We start from the raw sequence: 20,938 nt of genomic DNA, 5'->3' as shown, positions 1-20,938 counted from the left end.
TGCAAGTGAAGACTGAGGTGAGCGTGAACAGTGTATTTTGTATAGCCTTGAAAAAAAGGGCTTAAATGAGGCATTCATTTAGTACCAGGGCTCTGCGCAGCAATGAGTGAGACCCACAGTGAAAGAAAAAGACCTGAACATCTGTATTTGCTAAGTGGCAGCGGCAGCAGTCAGCCAGCTCACAGAGAAGAGCAGACGTGCGGGTGTGAGGCCCAGCAGAGACTGCTGGGTCCCTGGTGCTTTTTAAAAGGAAATAATAGCTTGTGGGGGAACCCTTTCTGGTGGCCTTGGCTCCCGTGACCCCCCTCTGATGTATGATATTTAAACAAGGAAATGTCAATATTGGTTTTCCACATACAGCCTTGTTCTGCTCTCCATGAAAACTAATGACAAACCCCTCGGAGGGTTAGAGGAGAGCAGACCCCAAAACAGCCACTCAGACCCGAATACTGTGGGCTGCAGCAGCCTGGAAGGAAGAAAGAGCAGGTTGTCACGAGCTGCTGGGTGATGTGCGCTTGCAGGTAAATTAGAAAGAAGAGAAGCAATCCCATCCTGCGGTAAGCAGTCCCTCAAAGCTGTGCAAATCTGATGGTTTGAATTGTTATTGCTTTTTTAAATTATAAATTGCATTTTGGTACGGTGAGTGAGGATAATATGCTGCTTACTAAAATTACGTACAATTCAAGGGTGTTTTGTTACAACAAAGGTGACTTCCCTATGCTTGCTTTTTCATGGTTGGAGCTAACAGAGAATTTGATTTGAACTCGATGGCTATCTAGCAGTGGTTTTGGAAAGGGGTGATGCCAATTGTACGAGAAGACATCCATAAACTGGGCCATCAGATGTATCTTCTGATATATGTGTCCTCTGAGGCAGGAAAGTGTAAGTCATAGGAAGAGAGGGCAAGTGTGTCTGACTCATAGTAAAACGAGGGCACGTGGAAAGTATAAACGAAGGGAGGGCTGCTACTAGTAGGACGTGAAGGCTGTGCCATGTGTCATGGGAAAAATAATTTCATTGTGGATAATTAAAGCTTAAAGGGGTGGTTGTGGTGCAACTGTGTGGCATAGACCAGGAGGCAGGGCATATACACAAAAGCAATTTAACCCTTAATCCTGTGCTGCTCTTGTCTTGGTGTTGGTTTATGCAGGCTGGGCCTCTCTGGGTGTTGCAGCAGCAGCTTCAAGGTCCTCTAAAACAGTGTGAGCTTCATCATAGTTCACCCCAGGGCTAAAGCATAACTACACAGGCTTTACACTGTACTGGCGCCATGTCCCTGGAGGCAGTGGCAGAATAAGTAGTGTATGAGTCCCCTAATCACTTCTGTGCAGACGGAGAACCACTAGTATATGGGGAACAGCTTTCCTTGGCGGGTCGTAGCTGCGTTCCCACTGAAAGATGACCACAATGCAGGCCCACTACGCTCACCTCATCTCCAACACATACCATGACCCCTGTTAGGGCAGAGATGTCAGCAGGAACAGTCTGTGGAACTGAGTGAACTAGAAGACACTGTGGGCCAGTCTGATTGCCTTTGGTGGGAAAAGCACCTTTGGTCTGATGCATGACCATGACATCACGATTAACATGAATCTCCAACAGGGACGATGGAAACAGACCTATAATTGGTAGGAAAATAAACAAAAGACCGTTGCTCAAATATGAGTCTTGTTGGGAAGTACAGAGACCATGTATGAAGCTGAGGCCAAGCCATTTCCAAGACCATGTCTGTCCTACATGATTTCCTGCTTTTGAGGGTACAAATGATACGAAAAGAGATCTTTGGGCTGCAGACTGTTTCACGCTCGTTATACAAGACACGGCACAATGCAGACCTAGCTACAGCTGAGACTACCAGGTGCCAGTCTCACCCAAATAATCCAGGGCATCTCGGCTACAACTCAGACCACGTCTCATGCAGAACAGAGTCCACGTTTGTAGCACATAGTCCAGTGGCACTCACTGTATGTGGCGTTTCCTGGTGTAGCTCGGTAAGATCAGAGATTGGGAAGATACTGGAGCAGTGTAGTTAATGCTTCTGTAACACATGGAGCTTAGTCCTCCAAGATCCTGCAGTTCCACACTGCCTTTGCACAGCAAGGCTGTCTCAGAAGCTGAGATGATAAATTGAAAATCGGTTGGGCATCAGCAGGATGGCCAGAGGAAGGACAGCTCCTCTTTCTTTATCAGAGGACATGTTTCATCTGGTATCTAGTGGGACAGCTCTGCCTTGCTTACTGTCTGTCCTTTGGAGCAGACATTCATGTGTGTCCATGAAGGAGAAACCCAACCCCCAGCATGAAGCAGGCCATGTTCCATGGTTAAAGGACCCCTCATGGAAGCGGTGAACTGTCTGGAGAGGAGTGCCGCAAAATTGAGCCCCACCATGGCCACTGAAACGACTGAATTACCCCTAGTCTTGCTGTAACTTAACTGGGGTTTCTGCGTTGCAGGAGAGGAAAAGGGAAAAGAGGGAATGGTGTAGTGGAGCTCTGTGTATAAGCTTCTCTGTTAGTGCACAGCCAGGGCCAGTGCCACTGTGAGAATATGCAGCAGTTCCTTCTTACAGACAAAAGAAGAAAAAAAAAAAAGAAGTCCTACTGAAGGCTAGGTAGGGCTGATGAAGCACTGAAAAAGTCCCAGACAGAAAAACTAAGCTAGCTTTGCAGTTTGGTCGAGCAATGCTCAGCGTTGTGAATTTGATGAACAACACTAGTCTGCGTGAAAACAGTCGACTTTTTAAATGGGGTTTTAATAAAGTCCATATTGCTGAGGCTATCTATAAAGGTAATCTGCATAGGGTTTTAAACAAGTGAACTTAATGATGCCATTAACACTTCTGACGTGAATGAGACCATTGCTGGAATACTGTGTCCGGCTCTGTTGTGGTGTTTGCATGTTAAAAGTGCATTGGCAAATTAATACGGGATCAGAAAAGAGCCACAAGAGTGATTCAGGGTGTGGGAATCGCATCTTATTGCAAAAGACTAAAGAAATCCCATCTATTAATTTATCCAAGAGGAGGCTATGACTTGGTTTGATCATAGTCTTTAAGTGCCCTAAGTGTCTCTATGGGGAGATTTCTGATAGTAGAGATCTCTTTAATGTGGCAGACAAAGGCATAATGAGATCCTATGTTGGAAAATGAAGCTCTATGAATTCTGAGCAGAAATAGGTGCATTTTTTTTTAAACCAGTGAGGGGACATAGCCACTGGAACAACTGAGGCAAGCAGTGGGTTTCTGTTACTTAAACGTCTTCAGAGCAAGATTGGATGCCAGGCTAAAAACTCAGCCAGAATTTATGAGTCGGATACAAGAACGTCTGGCTGAAATTCATTGGCCCATGATATGTAGCGGGTCAGACCAGCTGATCACAATGGTCCGTTCTTGTTTTAAAGACATGTATGAATTAGGTATTTCAAGTGCCCTGAGCCCCCATATTACTGGAGGTCTTGAATGAATGCATTATAAACTGTAATAATTTAATTTTAAGCAGGTAGGAGGATTGCCTTTTCTTTTTTCATTAATAAAACTTCCTTTCCAAGAGATTGTTAGGCATCAGAGTTAAGCAGCTGTTGATAAACATGACAACATTTTAAAAACAGTTCAAATAAGTTGCCTTCTTCTGTTTGCTCAGCTTTGTTTTGCAGCAGCACAATTTCATTAACGCTGCATCTACCAATATTTCTCCAGATGAAATTGCGAATTCCAGCAAAACAAAATAAGCAACCTACGTACTTAGGGTAGCCCCCTTACTCCATGCCCTTCTTCATGTGCATTCCTCAGTCTCACAGACAGGTTTCAGGCTATCTCTCCTCACCGTACATGAGCAGAGCAGGGAAGTCCATCCGTTTTCTAGTGCAGGCCCCTCAGGTACGTGGGAATCTATTGTCTGTCAAACGAGCGCTTGGCCTGTAGAGCTCCTGGCTTGTCTGAATGAATGACAGGGAAAGGGAAAAAGGAATTAAGGAGACACCTGGTATTCCTGAAATTATACAAGCTATTAAGTTCATTGAGGTTTCATAAAATGGCCTCCAGCAAATGGTCAGAATGTTTTTCTTACACTGGAGGAGTAGTTTTCAAGACAGCACAAACTTTGTTAATATATCTTCGAAGGGAAGAAGGGGAAAAAAAAAAAGTAAGAAGATAACAAAAAATTCAGTCATGGCTCTCGGGAGTCTTAAAAATCATATCCACGGTTGCGCAAACGTACTAAACCTATGATACATTCAGTGCCTCGTTAGTCTCAGCTATCAAAACTGAAACAAGAGGTGGTAAGGAGCGCAACAAAAGGTGGAGTTTAAAGTCGCTCAGGGACTGGGCTCCAGTCAGCGGGAGTCCTCACTCCCCCATCCGCCTCCGCTTCTAAACCCCGCGGTGTTTGATATGCAGGCAGTGAATCAGAGGGACGAGGCATCGGGGCTGGGCGAGCTGCTCGGCGGGGCGGCCGGGGCGGGGGGAGCCGCTGCCTCCCGGGGCGCGGGCGGGGAGGTCGGCGGGGAGCCGAGCAGTGGGGAGAAAGGTGAACCCGGAGCCGAGCGGGGCACAAACCCATTAGTCGCACATAACTTGGAAAGACGCTTGGCCTCGCCATGACAACCAGCGGCCCGCGCTGCTCCCACGTCCCGCCGCCTCCCCCAGGAGCCCCTTTCCTTCCAATTTCCCGGCGTTTGGGGAATGCGGGGCTGGAGAGACGAGCCCAGTGCGGGTAACAAAAGGGGATGAAAGGGGCTCTGTAGTTCACTTTACACGTCCGAGAGGCATTTTCATGCTCCGTAATGAGAAGGGATCATTCCGAGGAAGTTCAGATCAAAGCAGAGAGCATCCCGTGTATTTGCATAATTGCCGGATTTCGGAGCACGGACAGCCGAGGGGCGGCTGGCCAACCTGGGCGCCGCACCGGGAACTGCTCCTTGCCTCGCCTGGGAGAGCCGGGAAGAGGGGAGGCTGCAGACCATGCTGATGCGTGGAGACAGCGAGGCCTGGCCCGGGAGCGGGGCTACGGAGGCCGCGGGGCGCTGGGCGGGGTGATGGGGCACAGCTCCGGTGCCCGACGGCAGGGAGTTCTCGGGGATTCCGAAGGGCGAGAACCGACCTCTCCCTGCTGCGCGGCCGAGCGGTGCCCAGGTCCCTGGGAGGGCGCCCCCCCCGTCCCCTTCGCTGCTGTTGTGAAGGTGGTGCTGGTGGGGATCGGCTCCCGGCGACATCTGCGCCGCGGAGCCAGCACGTCGCCTCCCCGGGCGGCTGGCGGGTGGCTCCCGGCCCGGCGGCTCGCACCGCCACCAGCGAGTGGGGATAAAGGGATTAACTGGCACACTCGCTCCGCCGGGCGGGGAGGCACTTGGCCGGCTCCAACCTCCCGCTCCCCCCGCACGCCTCCCCCGCCGCCTGCACCGCCGGCCCCGCGGCGCTGCCCCCGGTCGGCCCCGGCAGTGGGGAGGCACCGGGCGCGCCCGCGGTGGCTCATTGTTCCCGTAACCAGACGGGGCTGTCGCAGGCGGCCGCGGTGCTCGGGGCGACAGGGTTCGCCGCTGCTGCTCCGAGGGAGGGGATGCCCGGGCCCCCCACCTGTGCTCGAAGTCCACTCCGCGCCCGGCTTGTCGCTCCCGGCTATGTGGGGCTCCCCCCCACCCCGAACCCGACACCTCCCCCACACGCCCCACACCTGCGGTCCCCGGGCGAAACCCCATCCGCAGCTCAGCGGGGACACCGTTTTTGCTTACGCGCCCTGTCCCGGGGATGCGGTCAGCCCCGGCTCCTGCTCCCGATCGGGTGCAGCCAGCCCCAGGCTGGGGTGCAGCCTTCCCGGGGGAGCGGCGGCTTCTCCCTGCATGGCCGGGCCGGGGCCGGCTGGCCGGGAGCCAGGGAGGTGAGGTTAGCCTCAAAGCTGGCTGTCGGATGACATGTTATTGTGAAAAGCGAGCGATGAAGGCAAATAGGAGTATGGCACCGTATAGGCTCGCCACGTGACCGAAATGTGTTTATCTCGCCCCAGAGAAGCCGGGCTGCCTGCGGAGGCCAACCTTGCTTTCATGGCACGGGCACAACTCGCCGGGCTGCGGACGGGGCTGGGCCCTGCGAGAGAGCAGAGACCACTTCTGTTTGCTTTTGCTGTCGCTTCGGCTCTTATCATTTGCCTTGTCAGTCATCATCAACCTCTCCAGGTCTCCCTCCCTTTCCCCCCTCCCCGCCGCCTCCCTCAGGGTCAGTCGGGAAAAGACTGGGAATCCATCTGAAGAGTGAGACGTGGGAAGAAGGGTCGGATGGAGATGTCGCTGGGGCGGAGGGGGGGGAGATAAAAACAACTGTATGCAGAACAAAGATGCGGGAGGGCGGCTTTTGGTGGTGGAGCAGAATCTCGTAAATGGGAGATTTCCGTTCACAAGACTCCGCTTGCACAGTTTCTGTCCTGCCCTTGAACTGACAAGTGAATATCTGCATCGCAACCAGAAAGTAAATCACACCGAGCCTGGTTCGGGGAGGGAGGGCACAACGCTTCAGTCGGTTGCTAAGTGCGAAAAAGTGGAAGATTTCAGCTTTCCAGCACAGCAGCCCCGCTCCTCCGATACAATATTTACGTTGGGAGCCCGGCGAAATACGCTCAGTGTTTATTACGGAGAGTGCCGGAGCAAGCTCGCATTTGCGTGATTAGGAGCAAGCGGAGGAGCGGCCGTGGTGCGGAATATCAAAGCGAGACCGCCTTGGCAGGGCTCCCAGGCAGGGCTTTACTGGCACCCGTGGGATTCCGCGGGGCAGGGCGAGCGCGGCCCAGGCGGCGGCTGCTGCTCCCCGCTCCCCGCCGCCCGGGCACGGGGGGAGCCGGCAGCCCTTCGCGGGAGGCCAAAAGCAAACGTCGTTTCTGCCGTGGGCTCCGTGTTAACGAGGCGCAGCGGCTGGGCTGGGCTGTGCCCGCGGGCTCGGCGCTTCGAAACATCAGCTGCGGCCAGCCGGGCGGTAATCTCATTAGTGCCGTCGCGTTTGGGGAGAAAAGCGCCCGCCGTCCCCGCCCGGCCTCAAGAGAGCAGACAAAGGTCTGCGAGGCAAGGCCCCGCGGCCGTGCCACGGCGGGCCGGCCCTGTTAATGTTCAATCGGGAGCGGGAGAGCTGTGACTCTCCTTCCCGGCTCCGCGCCGCAGGGGTGCCGGTCCCCGGCCCGCCGCTACCGGCGAGGCTGCGCGGAGGCCGGTCCAACGCAATGCGCCGCCCCGCCGGGATATTTTCTCCTTGGAAGTTATGCTAAAATAACATTTGTGTGCACGTTAATGATTTATTTATGTGGCTAATAACGCTCACATTCTCGCTGATATTTGTCTAGGCGAAGGACCAGCTGTGAAATGCCCTGCAGCTGTAGCCAGTGCTAGAACAGAGTGCCTTGGAACCAGAAATCAATGCTCCTGAAATGAACAAGTGGACAACTTATTAGACTCAGTCACTCCACACTCTGTCCCCTGATAACGAAAAGATGAAGTAGGTGCTGGAGAAAGGACGAGTCTAGGAAGGCCATACGTGCCCACTAATTCTAGCGAGGCCGAGTAATTCTGCGGGGCGCAGCTGGCCACACGGATATCCAAGGGCAGGGGGTGCGACACGGCACTCGCGAGCTGCCTGGGGTTAGATGGCGATAAACACGGCGGGCACTCGGGAGAACGGCTCCAGGAGTCATTGATAAAAGTGTCCGGTTTCCCTGCTCCAGAAAGCAAAACGGACAGGTTCAGCGAGATCGCGTAATCGTGGCGTCTCTGCCTGGAAACAGTGGCACTAATTTTGCATTTTTACCATCCACGGGGAGGAAAAATACCTGTCCTCCCGCAATGCAAATCCTTACGCAAATAGATCTGCGGGCGGACAGGGAGCCCCTGCCACTGTGAGTCGGTGGCCCCGGTTTCAGAGCGGCCGGCCGGCAGCAGCACGCCCCGAAAGGACACAGAATAGTGCGAACTCCTCGGCAGCGCCTCGCAACTCGCTGCTGAGAAAAAAGTCCGAATAGGAGCCTGCGGTTAATCTCCGAGGCCTTCATGCATCCCTGGCGAGCAGCGCCCCACCACTAAGTGCAATTAACATAACAGACACGAAAATAGGAGAGAGCGGCGCTGAATTTAATTTGCAGGCTTAAAAAAAAAAAGAAAAAAAGAAAAAAGAAATAAAAGAAAAAAACCAACAACTTAGCACTTGGAGCGGTCTGGTGATGAACGCTAGGAGAGAGGTGGAAGGCGGCAGAAGAGCCCTCCTGCCTCGGAGAGGGGCCGCGGCCAGTCCCGCGACCCGTTCCGGGAGCTTGGACCGCCTTAGTGCACGCAGCATCGTAAAACATTTCTAGACAGGTAGATTCCTCCGCCGGGGATGCCTGCAGCTGCTCCAGCACGGCTCCCCCAGGGCCTCCCTCGGCGGGCGCTCCCTTGGCGGCGGGGCAGCCACAGCGCGACCAGGTCGCCGACGCGGCCACGCTCCTCCCGGATCCTGCGCCCTCGACAGGCGCACACCTCGATCCGACTCGCTTTCCTACCCCTGCTGCCTCAGGGGAGAGGAAGGAAATAGATGGAAGGGGGAAGAAGCGGCTGGGTAACCCCCTCCTCCCTTTTTCTCATTTCTCCCCCACCCGCCTCCCGCGAACTGCCTCCCATTAGCCGCAGAAGTTCACAAAGGAGCGAGACATAAAGAGAAGGGAGATCGAGGTTTCCGAGAAAAGGGAGAGGTGAAAATAGCGAGGTAGAGATTTAAAAAAAAAAAAAAAAATCGTCGCAAGCGAGGGAACCCCCCGATCGGCTGGGAAGCTGGTGGTATCCGGCCGGGAGAGAGGAGGGGAAGGAAGGGAGAAAACAGGGCTTTAAAAAACTGGAAGGCAAAAGCTGTTGGGGAGGAAGTGTAAGCCGAGGGAGAAGCTGGGGGAGGGGAGAGAGCGCCATCTTTTCATGTCACAGTCACAGAGACAGCACTGGGCTCGGTCACAGCGTCTCTGTTTCTTTTTAACAGCGGAAAACGTGCGATTAGCAGGCAGACGGGCGGAGACTACCAGCCCTGCGCGCACACACAGCCCGCAGCTCTGTCTCCGCGCCGTGTAATCCCAGCGCTCAGCCCTCCTGCACCCCCTCATTAAAAACTCGGAGATTTCCTCCTCCGCTCTCCGAGGAAAACAACGCCTGCCACCGCCTGAGCCCGGGCAGCGCCGCCCGCCCGGGGGCCGCCCGGGGGCCCCGCGGCGCTGCCCTGCCCTGCAGGCTTCGCGATCCCCGCCGCTTGGCCCCTGCTTCCCCGCGGGCGGCTGATGCTCTGTCTTCTCATCCCAGGGGGCCGCCCCCAGAGGGGCGCGCGGTGGGGGGTGCAGCCCTTCCCCCCGTCTCTGGGGGCTACTGCTCCCTCGGTGTCGGGGAGGCAGCTCGCAGCTTCCCTCCGCGCCCTCCCTTACTCCATGCCGAGGGCGAGGGTGGGGTGCGCCGAGCCGGAGCTGCTCGCACTGGGGACGGCTGTGGGGAGCCCCGCGGGATCCCCCGGGACACAGCGATCCCGCGGCGGAGCCGGGCACTGCCGGCTACGGCCCCATGAACGGCGCTTTATTCCGGAGCGCTCAAACCCCTCATTGTGTTTGGCAGAATCACCTGCCTCCTCCAGAGCCGGGCGATTAATTTAATGCGATACAGAGCGCGCTCCGTCCCGGCCTCTCCTCGGCGGGGAGATCTCCGCCGAGCGCTCTCCCCGCAGCCGCGACGCGGAGTGGCACGGAACGGCGGGGCACGGCACCGAGCGGCACGACACAGTAGGCTGGCATCCTCCGAGCACCGGCTCTCCCGGAGGCGCCCGGGGAAACCTTCCCCGCCCGGTAGTGGCCGCGGCGGCAGCTCCGGTCGGAGTCACACAAGCAGCCGCCGCAGAGACCTGCTCGGTGCCCGGGCGGGGGGGCTGCGAGGCGGGCGGGGGCCGAGCCGTGCCTGGCGAGGGGATTTGCTGGGTCGTTGGCTGCGCCTGGGGAAAGGCGGGCGGGTGGGGGGGGGGTTGGCTGCGCCTAGCGTTGTGGGATTTGAGAGAGAAGGGGAGGGGGTGGCTGGGCTCAGCGGAGGGGGGGTGCTGGCTGCTGCGACTGCTGGGGACGGCGGCTGTTATTATTGTTATTACTGTTATTGTTATTTTTAGGGGGCGGCGGTGGCTGGGAGCGAGGGGGGGGTGGGGCGGGCTGCGCTCGGCGGGGGGCGATGTGGAAGGGGGACCGCTGGCTGCGCCCGCGGAGGGGGCATGAGGTGAGGGCGGTGGGAGAAGCGTCTCCTCTGTTTCTAATAAAGGAAACGACTTTTATTGAACGATAAATGCAAGGGAACGAAAGTCGTGTGGGTGCGCCTGGTGGGGGCGATTGATTTGGTGGTAGGGGGAGGCGGCTCCCCGTGCCGGCGCGGGGCGTTTGGGGCTGGGGGCGCGGGGCGGTGAGAGGCCGGCTGGCCTCGGCTGCTTCTGCCCGAGGGAGGGGGTCTTGCCTGCCCCGGTGGGAGGGAGTGAGAGCTGACCCTGTTCGTGGAGGGGCTGGAGAGGGGAAGAGCGGGATGCTCACGGTGGGGGGTCCGGAGGGGGGGGGCGTAGGCCGCGGGGTGGTTCCGCCTGCCCCTCTCGGGCGGGGGGGGCTGAGGGGGAGGTGTCGGCTGCGCCTTGCCAGTTGGGATTTGATAGGGGCGGTAGGAGACACGTCTCCTGTTTCTAATAAAGGAATCGGCTTTTATTGAAGGATAAATGCAGAGAACCAAAGTCGTGTGGGCTGCAGCCGCCGAGCTTCGTTAGCTGCCGATGTGACTGTGAAGATAAAACGCTCCACAATAAGTCGAGCGCGAAGAGCGCCGGGGATGGGGATGTGCATTCCCCACTAGCCCCAGCCCCGGCCTTCCGCCCCCACCGTGCCCCGCGCCCTCGGCCCCGGCCCCGCGGCGGAAGGTGCCCGGGAAGCCTCAGACCGTGCTAACGGCTCGGCCTTGGGACTTCGCCAAGTTTCTCTGACTTAGGGGAACTCTGGGGATGAGTAATCGCGCTAGGCTAGGGCTTGGGAGGGTGTTCTTTTTTTTTTTTTTTCGCTCGTTCTCTCTCTTATTTTTTCCCCTTGTCATCAGCTGCTGACCCACTCACTTCGAGAGCACGGCACCGACTGTGTTCTGAGAAAGGGCGGCGGGAGGAGACGGGGGATGTGGCGAGCCCGGGGAAGTCCTCCCCACCGTCTCGGCTCCCCGCTGATCCACCCCGGGTCCATTCTGGCCCCGAGCACGTTGGGACTACGCGGGGTCCCCACCATCCCGGCTCCCGTGCAGGGTCCTGGATCTGGCTTTGCCGGGGAACGAAGGGACGCACGCAGGTCCGCGCCATACACAGTCCACTGCTTCGCGTGGAGGCCTGAGCGGAGGTTTCCCAGGGCAGTGAGGACACGGCGTGGCCGTGCCTTGCCCTCGAGGAGGTATCGGGAAGCCTTTTCTACTCGGCATCTCGGCTTATCGCAGGTGCCAACGGCTCAAGGACGGCATGGGGAAACTCTGAGCCCAGGGGGAGGCCCCCGGGGATAGGAAGGCAGCGCGTAGCACCGTGGCGGCGGTCGTGGGCGCGCTGAGCCCTGCGGCCCGGCGGCTGAGGAGGAGCGGTGCCTATATCCTGCCTGCGGGCTCCGTAGCGGGTGCGGAGAGGCCTTGCCCGGTGCCGCTGAGGGCAGGGCCGCCGCCGTGTGCGCCGGGAGCCGTGCCTGCCCGCGGCCTCCGCCTGTGACTGCCGGGCGGTGGGGCGCGGGGGCGTCCGTGAAGTAGGAAGCGGCCGGAGGAGCTGGGGGAGGACGGGGAGGGAGCCGAAGCCACTCGACACCGAGCGCGGCCGCCGACGGCGGATCCTGCAGCTTGGCTGGGGGCAATGCCGTCGGGGGTGCTGTGGTGAAACTACCTGGAAAAAACAGCCCGGGTTTCGCTCTGTCTCACCCGCTGCCGCGTGTGGTGCCTGCGTGGGGCTCTGCCCAGCGGAGCTCCCTGCTCGTTTTACAAGCAGCGAGAGGCCAGTAAGGCGGGCTGCGTCCCCCGCCTGAGACTGCGGTGTAGGCCGGGCACGGCCGGGGAGCTCCGCGGAGCGAGGCGCGCTGCTAATCTCGGCGCCTGGCAGGTTTCAGTCCTCTGATTACCTGCGTAATTGGGCTTCCGAGAGGCGCGCTAGGAAGCAACTGCTGTCCTGGTTTGGGTACCGGGGCGGCGGGGGGACACGACATAGGCGGATGAAGTGAGGACGGGGTTTTATATGGTATTTCTGAACGGAAAATACTTTTATTTTCCCTTGGTTTTTTGAAGCTGCTTTCGAAATGAACATTTTATGCGATAAGAGGTGACCGATGAGAATCGCTGGGGGGAGGTTGTAAGCAGACGTTTTGCCCCAGCTTACTGTTATCTTATCTTTCACACTTGCAGGGCGAAAAAGTGGCTTATCTTTATACCCACCCCCCTCTCGCCTTAATTGCTAAAAACACTGTGAAGTGTTAAGTACAGAACTAAAGAATCTCTCCTCGTGTCTGCCATGGGAGTGAAGAAAAAAAAAATCCGATTTGAAAAAATAGGGGCTTTTCTCTGGAAAAGTACACACGTGTATCCACCGAGAGCCCCTCCCTGCCCCCTCTCCGCTGCCGCTTTGATGTTGCAGGCTCTCATTTCATATGTATGCACCCCGACGAGCCACCCGCCGCTGCCGGGCTTCCAGCCGTGGCGCAAATCCCGCTCCGCACATCAGCGAGCTTGGGGGCCGCGCCGCGGGGCGCGGACGACGGCAGAGGCCTCTGCTGTCACCTCTGGGGCGGAGTGAATAACCCCAGTGTTTATGAACCCGGGCGCGGAACTGGTATTCAGCGCCGAGGCACGGCATCGTCTCCTCGTTTTCTCTCCCCACCCCCTCCGAAACAAAACACAACACAAAAACAAAAACAGGAGGACGGAGGTGATTCATCGACTGTATCCAATTATTAACATACAAGCTGTAGTCTGCACAAACACACCTTCAAACCATGGCGGTTCCCCGGCCACCGTATTACAAACTCAAGAGCGTGGTAGCAGCCGTGCCTCCGCCGAGCCGCCGCTCGCTGCCGCTCGCTACCGCTCCTCCCAGGCCACCGAGGGACGGCGACGGGTCGCAGACCGCGTCCCCCGGGGCTGAGAAACCCCACCGGGAAAGAGGGGTGCAGCGCCCGGCTCCCGTGCATCGCATTCAAAGGCGAAGACTAAACCTCAGCCGCACCGCTCTCCGGCCGCGGCCGTTTTTTTGTCTGCGGCTTCTGTCCTCCACCGGCGTCCTCCCCGCCGAGCCGCCCGCTGCCCCCCGCCGAGCAGGGGGAGGCGAGGAGAGCGACAGCCTCGCCGGGGCTATTTTTACTCCTCCCTTTAGACTTGTGCGGCGCACGCCCCCTCCCCTGCAGGGCCTTGCCTGGCGGCTGCATCTCCCCGCTGGCAGGAGCAGCGGCCGGGGCTGCCGGCGGCCCTGGTTTCACCTCCTGCCCGGCCGGGTCCCCGCAGTAGCCCTTTGCCCAAGCAGACAGTGCCGAGGCGGGGCGAGGGGTGACAGGCGCGCCGCAAGCCGACAAAATGGCCGAGGTATGGAAGTGGAGGGGGCAGCTTGCAGCGGGGCTGCCGCCCCTCATCCTCCGCCCAGAGCACGGCCCGTACCTCCAACCCGTCTTCCGCGGCCGCCCCAGTGGGCTCGGCGTTGCGCCGAGCTCTGCCTGGGCCCGGTGAGCGCTTCGCCCGGCCGCTGCTACAGGCGGCCGTCGGCAGGCCGAGCTTTCCAGCTGGGGGCTGGCCGAGTCGTGCTTGTGATTATCTGCCTGTCCCTCCTGGGCTGTCCGTTCCGGACGGCAAACAGGTCTTGGAGGACCACGAGCATCTCCGCTCTTTCGTCGAGCGGGGAAAGGGTGCGGAGCAAGCAAACGCAACTGGAGAAATTTGTCATTCGCCTTTGTAAGGAAGATAGTGGCGCTTAGTCCGTGAACCGAGAGCGTCTCTGGCCCTTCTGGGGAGAAGGAGAGAAAATAATGGATCTCCTGTCAACAGAGTGGCCCTGAACTATGAAGTAAAATTATAGTACTTGTGCTATGCAAAACCCCTTTGATTGCACGAGGAGTTTGCATGGCGGTGTAACCATATGCTGGCATCGTGTCAGGTCTGAAAGCGCTGCAGACCCTGTATAACGCCAATTGAGGCTTGTCTTGTTTTGTTATTCAGATTTCTACACTTCCATTAAAAACAGCCTTACAATAAGAAATGATAAAGGTCTGATTTAAGACACACTCAAGCAGGGCAATTCAGAGCTTAGGACAGTGATCTGTTATTTATAGGCTTTTCCTAGCACTCATCACCAGGCTGTCTGAGCACCTCGCTTGCATTAATTCATTTTACCTTCGCAGCGCCCATCTCCCCTCTTTCGTATTTCCTCTGCCCGGGAAGACCCGCGTGCTCTGGTTGCCGTTTGGTGGGTAGGGGAACGGGGGGCAGAGGGGGGGCGGCCTCGTCGCTCCTGGGCTTTAACCTCTAACTTTCGGATGTGTGCGAACCGGAGGCGGAGAGAGGGGGGAGGCTTCCAATTAGAGCCGGCGCTGGAGGTAAATGAGAGCCGGCGTAAAGCCATCCCACTTGGAAGCCTCCTGCGAGAAGCCCATTCTGCCATTAACAATGGATTTGTCTTTACGAGGAGGTTAAGTGCTTAGAATTATCGGAGCAGCCGTTTTAGCGAGCGCATCCTCGCCCGGCTCCGCAGCGGCAGCAGCAGCAGGGCTGAGCCCCGAGCATCTGTGCGTGGAGCCCCCTCCCGCCGCTCCCGGAGAGAGCGCAGTGTGCAGCGGCCTGACCCGGGGGTCAGCTCCCTCCGGGGCGTGTGGGAGAGGGGGAGGCGGCCCAGTAATCCGCAAAGCAAGAGCATGCTCTTGAATTTTCCGGGGTTAGCTCGGCGGTGCTCGCCGCACCCGCGGCAGGGGAAGGCGGCGCGCAGCCGGGCCGAGCCAGGCCGCGAGAGGAGCGAACTGAAGCCCCAATGTCTTCTCCGGGAGCCGCCAGCCTCCCGCTGCAAAGCTCGGGGACCCGGGGAACAAAAAAGGCACAGAGGCGAACAAGCGCGGGTCTGTTTTTCCCCACCACGGAGGAAACTGCGTTCACAAAGAAAGTTTAACTGCGGTTAAAAAGAAAAGCGGAGCGAGTTTACCCCGATAACTTGAAGTCATTAGTTAAAACAAAACAAAAAAACACAACAGCCCCAACCACCCAGCCCTATGCTGTAGGTGCACACACGTGATCCGAAGTTTGCAGCCCGGGGGAAGGGAAGCGGGCGACTTTTGTGATGTAAGTGGGGCCGATGGCACCGTGGATCCAGTCGTGCGGGAAAAGACAAAGCCCAGATCCATGCAGTCCTGAAGCCGCGGCTGCGGCCACCTCGCCGGGAGATGGGCTAGTTCTGGTTTTCTACCGAAAGGAGCAATTTTAATGAGGTTTTCCGTAGGAAAAGGAGAAAAAAAAAATAAAAGAGGCCTTTCCTCCAGCTGTGTGTCTGTAACTCACGTGTGTTCAGTCTAATAACTTTTAATGTCTAGCTCTAAAACATCTTTATAAAAAATAGCTTTACAGCATAATAGGCCAGGTGTCCTTCTGGTTGTTATCAGAGATTAAAAAAACGTGTGGGAGCCTTTTCAGATGCGTTGTCTGCCGCGCCGTGAATACACCCGGCCGGCGCCCCAGGACCGTAGTCCGGCCGCCGTGCTTCGTGGTTCCCCGGGCTTCACTGCGAGGAAGCCGAGCTGGAGTTTCGGTTTTCAGACGATGGATATTTCACTTCTGCTTTGAGACGGGCGAGTTTTTGAAGAGCGACATAGCGAACACCCAAAGCCCGTGATGGCACTTTCATGAAATACCAACCCGCTGGCCGTGACCCGGCTGCGTGTGTATGTGTGTGCGCTGTGTCCTCCTTCCCGAGCAGCTGGCAATCCCCGCATTTTTTCAAGACGTGGCTTAGATTCTCGATTAAAAACTTATGGGTGTTTTTTGTTGGGAAGGGGCGCTTTGGTAGAGACGACTTTCGGGAACTCCTGCTTTCCCATCTTCGGAGATAAGCACCAGCGGCGGAGAGCAGGCAGGCAGCCCCGGCCGTCCTGTTCTGGCGCTGAATGCTCATCGCCCTGCTTGTGCGCGCTCGGCGAGGAAAGCCCCCGTCTCCGCTGCCTTTTCGTGCAGCGTCTTGGTCGTGGCGATTAAAAATCTCCCGAGGGAGGAACTGTCCGCATTAATCGCCTGGCGTTTGGCTGGCGGTCGCTCCCACACAGAGCGGCGGCGAGAAGGGCTCGATGCGGCGCCGGCGGCGGTGAGGTGGCAAAACTCCCGCTTCCCCGGGAAGGCGCCCGGTGGTGCGGGGGAGCAATGGGTCTGAGGGCCTGCTGGGCCCGCGATGGGGCAGCCCCGGGATCCTCCACACCACGGGCTCCACGGGAGCAAACTAAGGAGTATCGGCGGGGCTGGGCGTTGTGAACGTGAAATTTACGAGTCGAGCTCGCCGAGCCAAAAGTTGCCTTGCCAAAGTAAATAGATGCAGCCGATAACTACCAACCCGGAGATTAAAGGGCTCCTCAATCCGGGCAGAAATCTTAAAGCAGCCGTAGAAATGCCAGCGAAGGAAACGGCACTTCAGTCGCCACCCCACCCCGGATTGCCACACCGCTCACACGCGGTAAAAAAACACGTAAAGGGCTGCCAAAGCCGGATCAGGCGAAAACGCGCTTTAATACCCCCCCCCCCCCCGCTCCCCGCGCAATGCAGACGTTGACAAACGAGTGGTTTTTTTTCCATCCCGATTCACAGCTTGGAGAACGGAACCGCGGGGAAGGCACAAATCAGCGCGTCCGTTCCGCGGACTCCACGAAGTTGGGGGCGGCGGGTGGGATCAGAGAAGGGCCCCTGGCCCGGGGGGACCCCCTCCATGGGTGGGAGGCTGCGAGCGATAGGGTCCGTGCGCGCTGTGACCTGTGTGGGGGGTTAGGAAGGCTGCCAGCCGTCGGCGGGTCCTGGGGCGGTGGGGATGCCCTTACGCTACGGGGGAAACCCGGAACCGGGGGGTCTGGCTGGGGGCGCGGGCAGCACCACCGAAGGGGAATTCTGGGCGCCGCGGTGCGGCGGGGCGCATTAGGGGAACTGAGGTGGGAGGACCGGGGGCGTCCAGCGGAGGGGCCAGGGGATAGCGGGGGGCGGCAGCGCGGCGCGACCTGCCGCGGAGCCTCTCAGCGATGTCTGGCAGCGCCGCCGCCGCTGCCGCCGGGGTTTTGACAGCTTGGCGGAGCGGAGTGAGCGGAGCTTTATGGTAATTGCGGTTCTCCACTGGCCTTCTGGGTAGCGCGCGAGGGGAGTATCGGCGGGGCGGGGGGGCGGCTTTCCTCTCCTTGTCGGCCGGGGAGCGCTGAGTCCCCCTGGGGCGCCGCAGCTTGGCAGCGACCTGTGCCAGCCGCGGGGAGCGGGCGAGGCGAGGGGCCGGCAGTGCGGCAGGGGTGGGTAAATCAATTAGTCAGGGCAAGGGGGGGCAGCGGGCGAGCGCTCGGGCGAGCCCAGCCTGGGTAGGGAAACGCAGCCAGGGAAGGGGGAAACTTGCACAGGGAAAAAGCGGTGGCGGCGCTGCTGCTGCCGCCGCTGCTGCTGACGGCGGCTCCCTCGGTGCAGCGCTTGCCCGGGGGGAGGGGAAGGGAGGGGAGGCGGTGGCTGGAGGAGGAGGAGGAGGAGGGAGAGAGGGAGGGGGGATGCGAAGGGAGCGCAGCGTGCAGCAGACGGAGCCCGGTCTCCCAGCGGCAAGGTGAGGAAGAGCGGCTTTCCCGGCGGACTAAAGAGGGGAGGGGGGGGGGGAAGAGGAAGAAAAAGAGAGAGAGAGGAGGAGAAGAGGAGGAGGAGGAGAATTAAATCCCCAGCCACACACACACAAAGCCGCGGCGGCCAGGGCACGGGAGACGGCGGCGCGGCGAGATGTGGGGAACGCCGCGCTCGCCAGCGCAGGAACTTCGCCCGGAGCAAGCCAGCAACATGGCGCTGCCAAACCAGAGCCGGCAGCCGGAATGAGCATCGCGGGCTGCTGCTCTCGCTCCCGCCGCTGAGCCCAGACGAACCGAGAAGCAAAGCCCTTCCCGCGGGCACCTGCCCCGTCGGCGCAGGCGGCAGCCGCGCTCCTTCTCCCCGCGCCCTGCAGCTCCCTGCCTTCCCGCACCATTCCGCGTCGGGGCAAGACGCGGCACACGCACCTACGGAGAGAGGGACTGGGATCGGGAAACTTTTCTCACCCACCCATCCCCGACGGGGCTGCCTTTCCCGTGAGAGCACCAGGGCGCGGCGACGGTGCGGGGACTCGCGGCGCGGCGGGAAGGTCAGTGCTCCGCTCCGCGAACAGCTCCCGTGCGGAAGCGCCGCCGCCGCCTCCAGGTCCCATGGTGACGGGGTGGCCGCGGGGCTCCACTCGCCCCGCTGCTGGAACGGCGGCGCGGCGGCGCCTCCGCCGAAAGTTACGGCACGGGGCATCGGGACTCGAGCAGGGGTGGCGGGCAGGCGGCGGGGCAGAGGGGTCTCCCTGTGCGCCTCCTGGGCTGCGGTGGTAGAGGGGAAGTTTGGAGGCAGTTGCTTGTAAAGATGCTTGTTTGGGGCAGTGGAGGCGGGCGGGGGAAGCTGCCGGTCGTGCTGTTGGCTCCAGTGCGTCTGTGAGGAGTAGTGATGGTGTTCCCGTCGTCTCGCATATTGCGATCGGGAAAGCACCGGGGCAGCGGCGGTGCGGGCTTCCGCGGGACGGGGCGAGCGAGGAGCGGCGCTGCCGACCCGCGGAGCGAGGACGGCTGCCGCGGCGGGTGGGCTGTGCTCCGCGCTCCCCGCCGAGAGGAGGGGACGGCGGGCAGGTGGGCGGCGGGGGGAGCCCGCTGCGGGCTCCCTTTCCCTCGCCGGGAGAGCCCGGGGCGCCGCTCCCCCCCGCTTCCCTCCGCCCCGGCGGGGCGGGCGCCGCCGCGCACGTGGGGCAGGGCGGTCCGGGGTTTTCCCGTGCGCGGAGCTGTGCTGGCGTGAGGTCCGGCGCGCCACGGAAGTTTAGTCAGCCCTAAAATGTAGTTTGGAGTTGGAGAGCGAGCCGGAGGCAGGCTCGGGGCTTGCCATCAAAGGGCCGGCCGGAGGGGAACGGCCAGGCAGGGAGGCAGCGGAGGCTGCTTTGTGAAGCCGGGGCCAAGTGGGGCGGCTCTGCGCAGCATATGAGGCATGCATTTGATGTTCGTGGAGCGAGTCCGGGGGCGAGGGCTGCGGAGCGTTCGCGTTCCTCTTTCTTTCTCGATGTGTGTGTGTGGTGTTTTTTGGTCTTTTTTTTTTCCTCTCGTTTACGCGATGTCTGTCGGATCCCGGGTTTGGTGATTGCGGAGGGGGAGGCGAAGAGCACGGCCCCCCTCCCCTCGACAAAATAAAAAAAGAAAAAAAGAAACAGCGCTGGCGGTAGTGAGCGGTGTAAAACTGACAAAGTGTGATGACTGGCTTTAATGGTATCGCCTCGGAGCTCCTCGAAGCATTAATTCCCACTAATGAATCTTTTCCAGAAACTCCGTTCATTGCTTTCATCTGCTCTTTGGGGCCTGCAGCTTTTGTATTCGTGTTTGTATTAAAAGGCGGGGGGGGACGGGTGCTGTATGAGCCCAGCCCGCACCACGTAGCCCCGTAGCAAAGCCCGGATTTTCCAAAGGTTTCTATTAACTTTTTTTTTTTTTCCCTTTTTACCCCGCCCCCTCCCCGTGGCTCTACCGCAGGGGGCGGCCGGGGAGAGCCGTGCCCCTCCATGGCCGCTTAGGAACAAAGCTGGGGGCGAGAGCGGGCGGTGCGGGGTCTCGCCCCCCGGGGCAGCGCCCGCACCCCCGCTGGTTCCGCCGCGCCTGGTTCGCCGCCGCCTGCGCTGCGCCCTCCCCGCCCGCGCTTTTCCCGCAGCTTTGTGCCCGCCGAGCCCGGCGTACCGCTTCCTCCGGCCGCCGCTCTCACCTAATTTCGTCCCTGAGACGCTGGTACTTGCCTATCTGTCTAGAGCCCGGAGCCGTCGCGCTTGCGACACACCGATTCATTTCCTTTCGGTTCTGCTGTCGGAGCCGCTGGGTGTGTTGTTTTTTTGTGTGTGTTTTTTTGTGTTTTTTTTTTTTTTTTTTTTCCCCGAGAGGTAGCCAGCGCAGCGCTCACTCTAATTGCTTTTAGGAGGATTAGGAACAAATTCCTTTTCCATCTCCCCCCCACCCCGCGTCGCCTCCTCCTCCCCCCCCCGCCCGGTTGCTTTCGCGCGCCGGGGCTGCAGTTTATCCCTAGTGCAGTTCTTTGAATTGCTGTCACAAATAGGTGACTCAGAGTTAATTAGGAAGTATGCATCGGATCAATGGGCTGCACAGCTCATTAGTTATTCCCCAGCCTTTTGCAGCGTTGGACCTCCGGCTCCTCGCCCCGTATATACCCCTTTAATACGTAACCCGGAGGGCTGGCAGGGATCAGGGAGCACTTCGGGTGAGGGGGGCTGGGTGCGAAGGGGCGTAATGAATACGGACATTGAAGTTTCCAGGTTGGGAGGTTGCCTGTGGACTAGTGGCCGGGTCCCTCTTGCTCCCCCCGCCCCTCCCGTCCCGGTTATCAAACCTGCCTCCTCACATGGGCGTGGAGGGCCCTCGCCCACCCCGCGGCCGGAGGGACGAGCCCGGAATGTTACCAAAAACAAACAGGCACACACACACACAAAAAGTGTGCGTGTGTTTATTGGAGCGTACGCTGAGAGAGCAGACAAAATCTCATTTGTCAGGCATGAAGGTGGGCTGTGTGGAAGGCTATAAATATACCGGGGAGGATTGTATCACGGTCACTTTTCTGTTCTTCGCCATTTCTAAGGTGAGTGGCGGAGGCTGAGGGACCGGGCAGGGGCTTCTCCTGGTATTGTTTGTCCGTCTGTGATAGATCG

The 20,938-nt window shown here is 59.2% G+C and overlaps 2 protein-coding genes across 6 annotated transcripts in view; both read left to right on the top strand.

The window, feature by feature from the left end:
* BCOR (BCL6 corepressor) overlaps positions 1-20,938 on the top strand; it is an 82,065-nt gene that overhangs the window by 5,751 nt on the left and 55,376 nt on the right. For 4 of the 5 annotated variants that reach the window (XM_082073588.1, XM_082073590.1, XM_082073589.1 and 1 more), the window contains exon 1: positions 17,848-18,355. The exons of the other annotated variant lie outside the window; for it this stretch is intronic. The gene's annotated coding sequence lies outside the window, so the exon portion shown is untranslated. Of the gene's footprint in view, positions 1-17,847; positions 18,356-20,938 lie in introns of those variants that run through there. 5 annotated transcript variants of the gene reach the window in all.
* Positions 11,073-14,224, top strand: LOC309443622 (uncharacterized protein). The gene is made up of 2 exons (XM_082060730.1): positions 11,073-11,420; positions 12,403-14,224. The coding sequence occupies exon 2, from the start codon at positions 12,990-12,992 to the stop codon at positions 13,956-13,958; it is 969 nt and encodes a 322-aa protein (XP_081916856.1). The 5' UTR covers positions 11,073-11,420; positions 12,403-12,989; the 3' UTR covers positions 13,959-14,224.

This window comes from Streptopelia decaocto, assembly GCF_964273445.1.
Source record: "Streptopelia decaocto genome assembly, chromosome: 1".
In the NCBI taxonomy this organism is placed as follows: Eukaryota; Metazoa; Chordata; class Aves; order Columbiformes; family Columbidae; genus Streptopelia; species Streptopelia decaocto.
The sequence above is the reverse complement of the archived record's forward strand: the minus strand, read 5'-3'. Positions and strand labels throughout refer to the sequence as shown.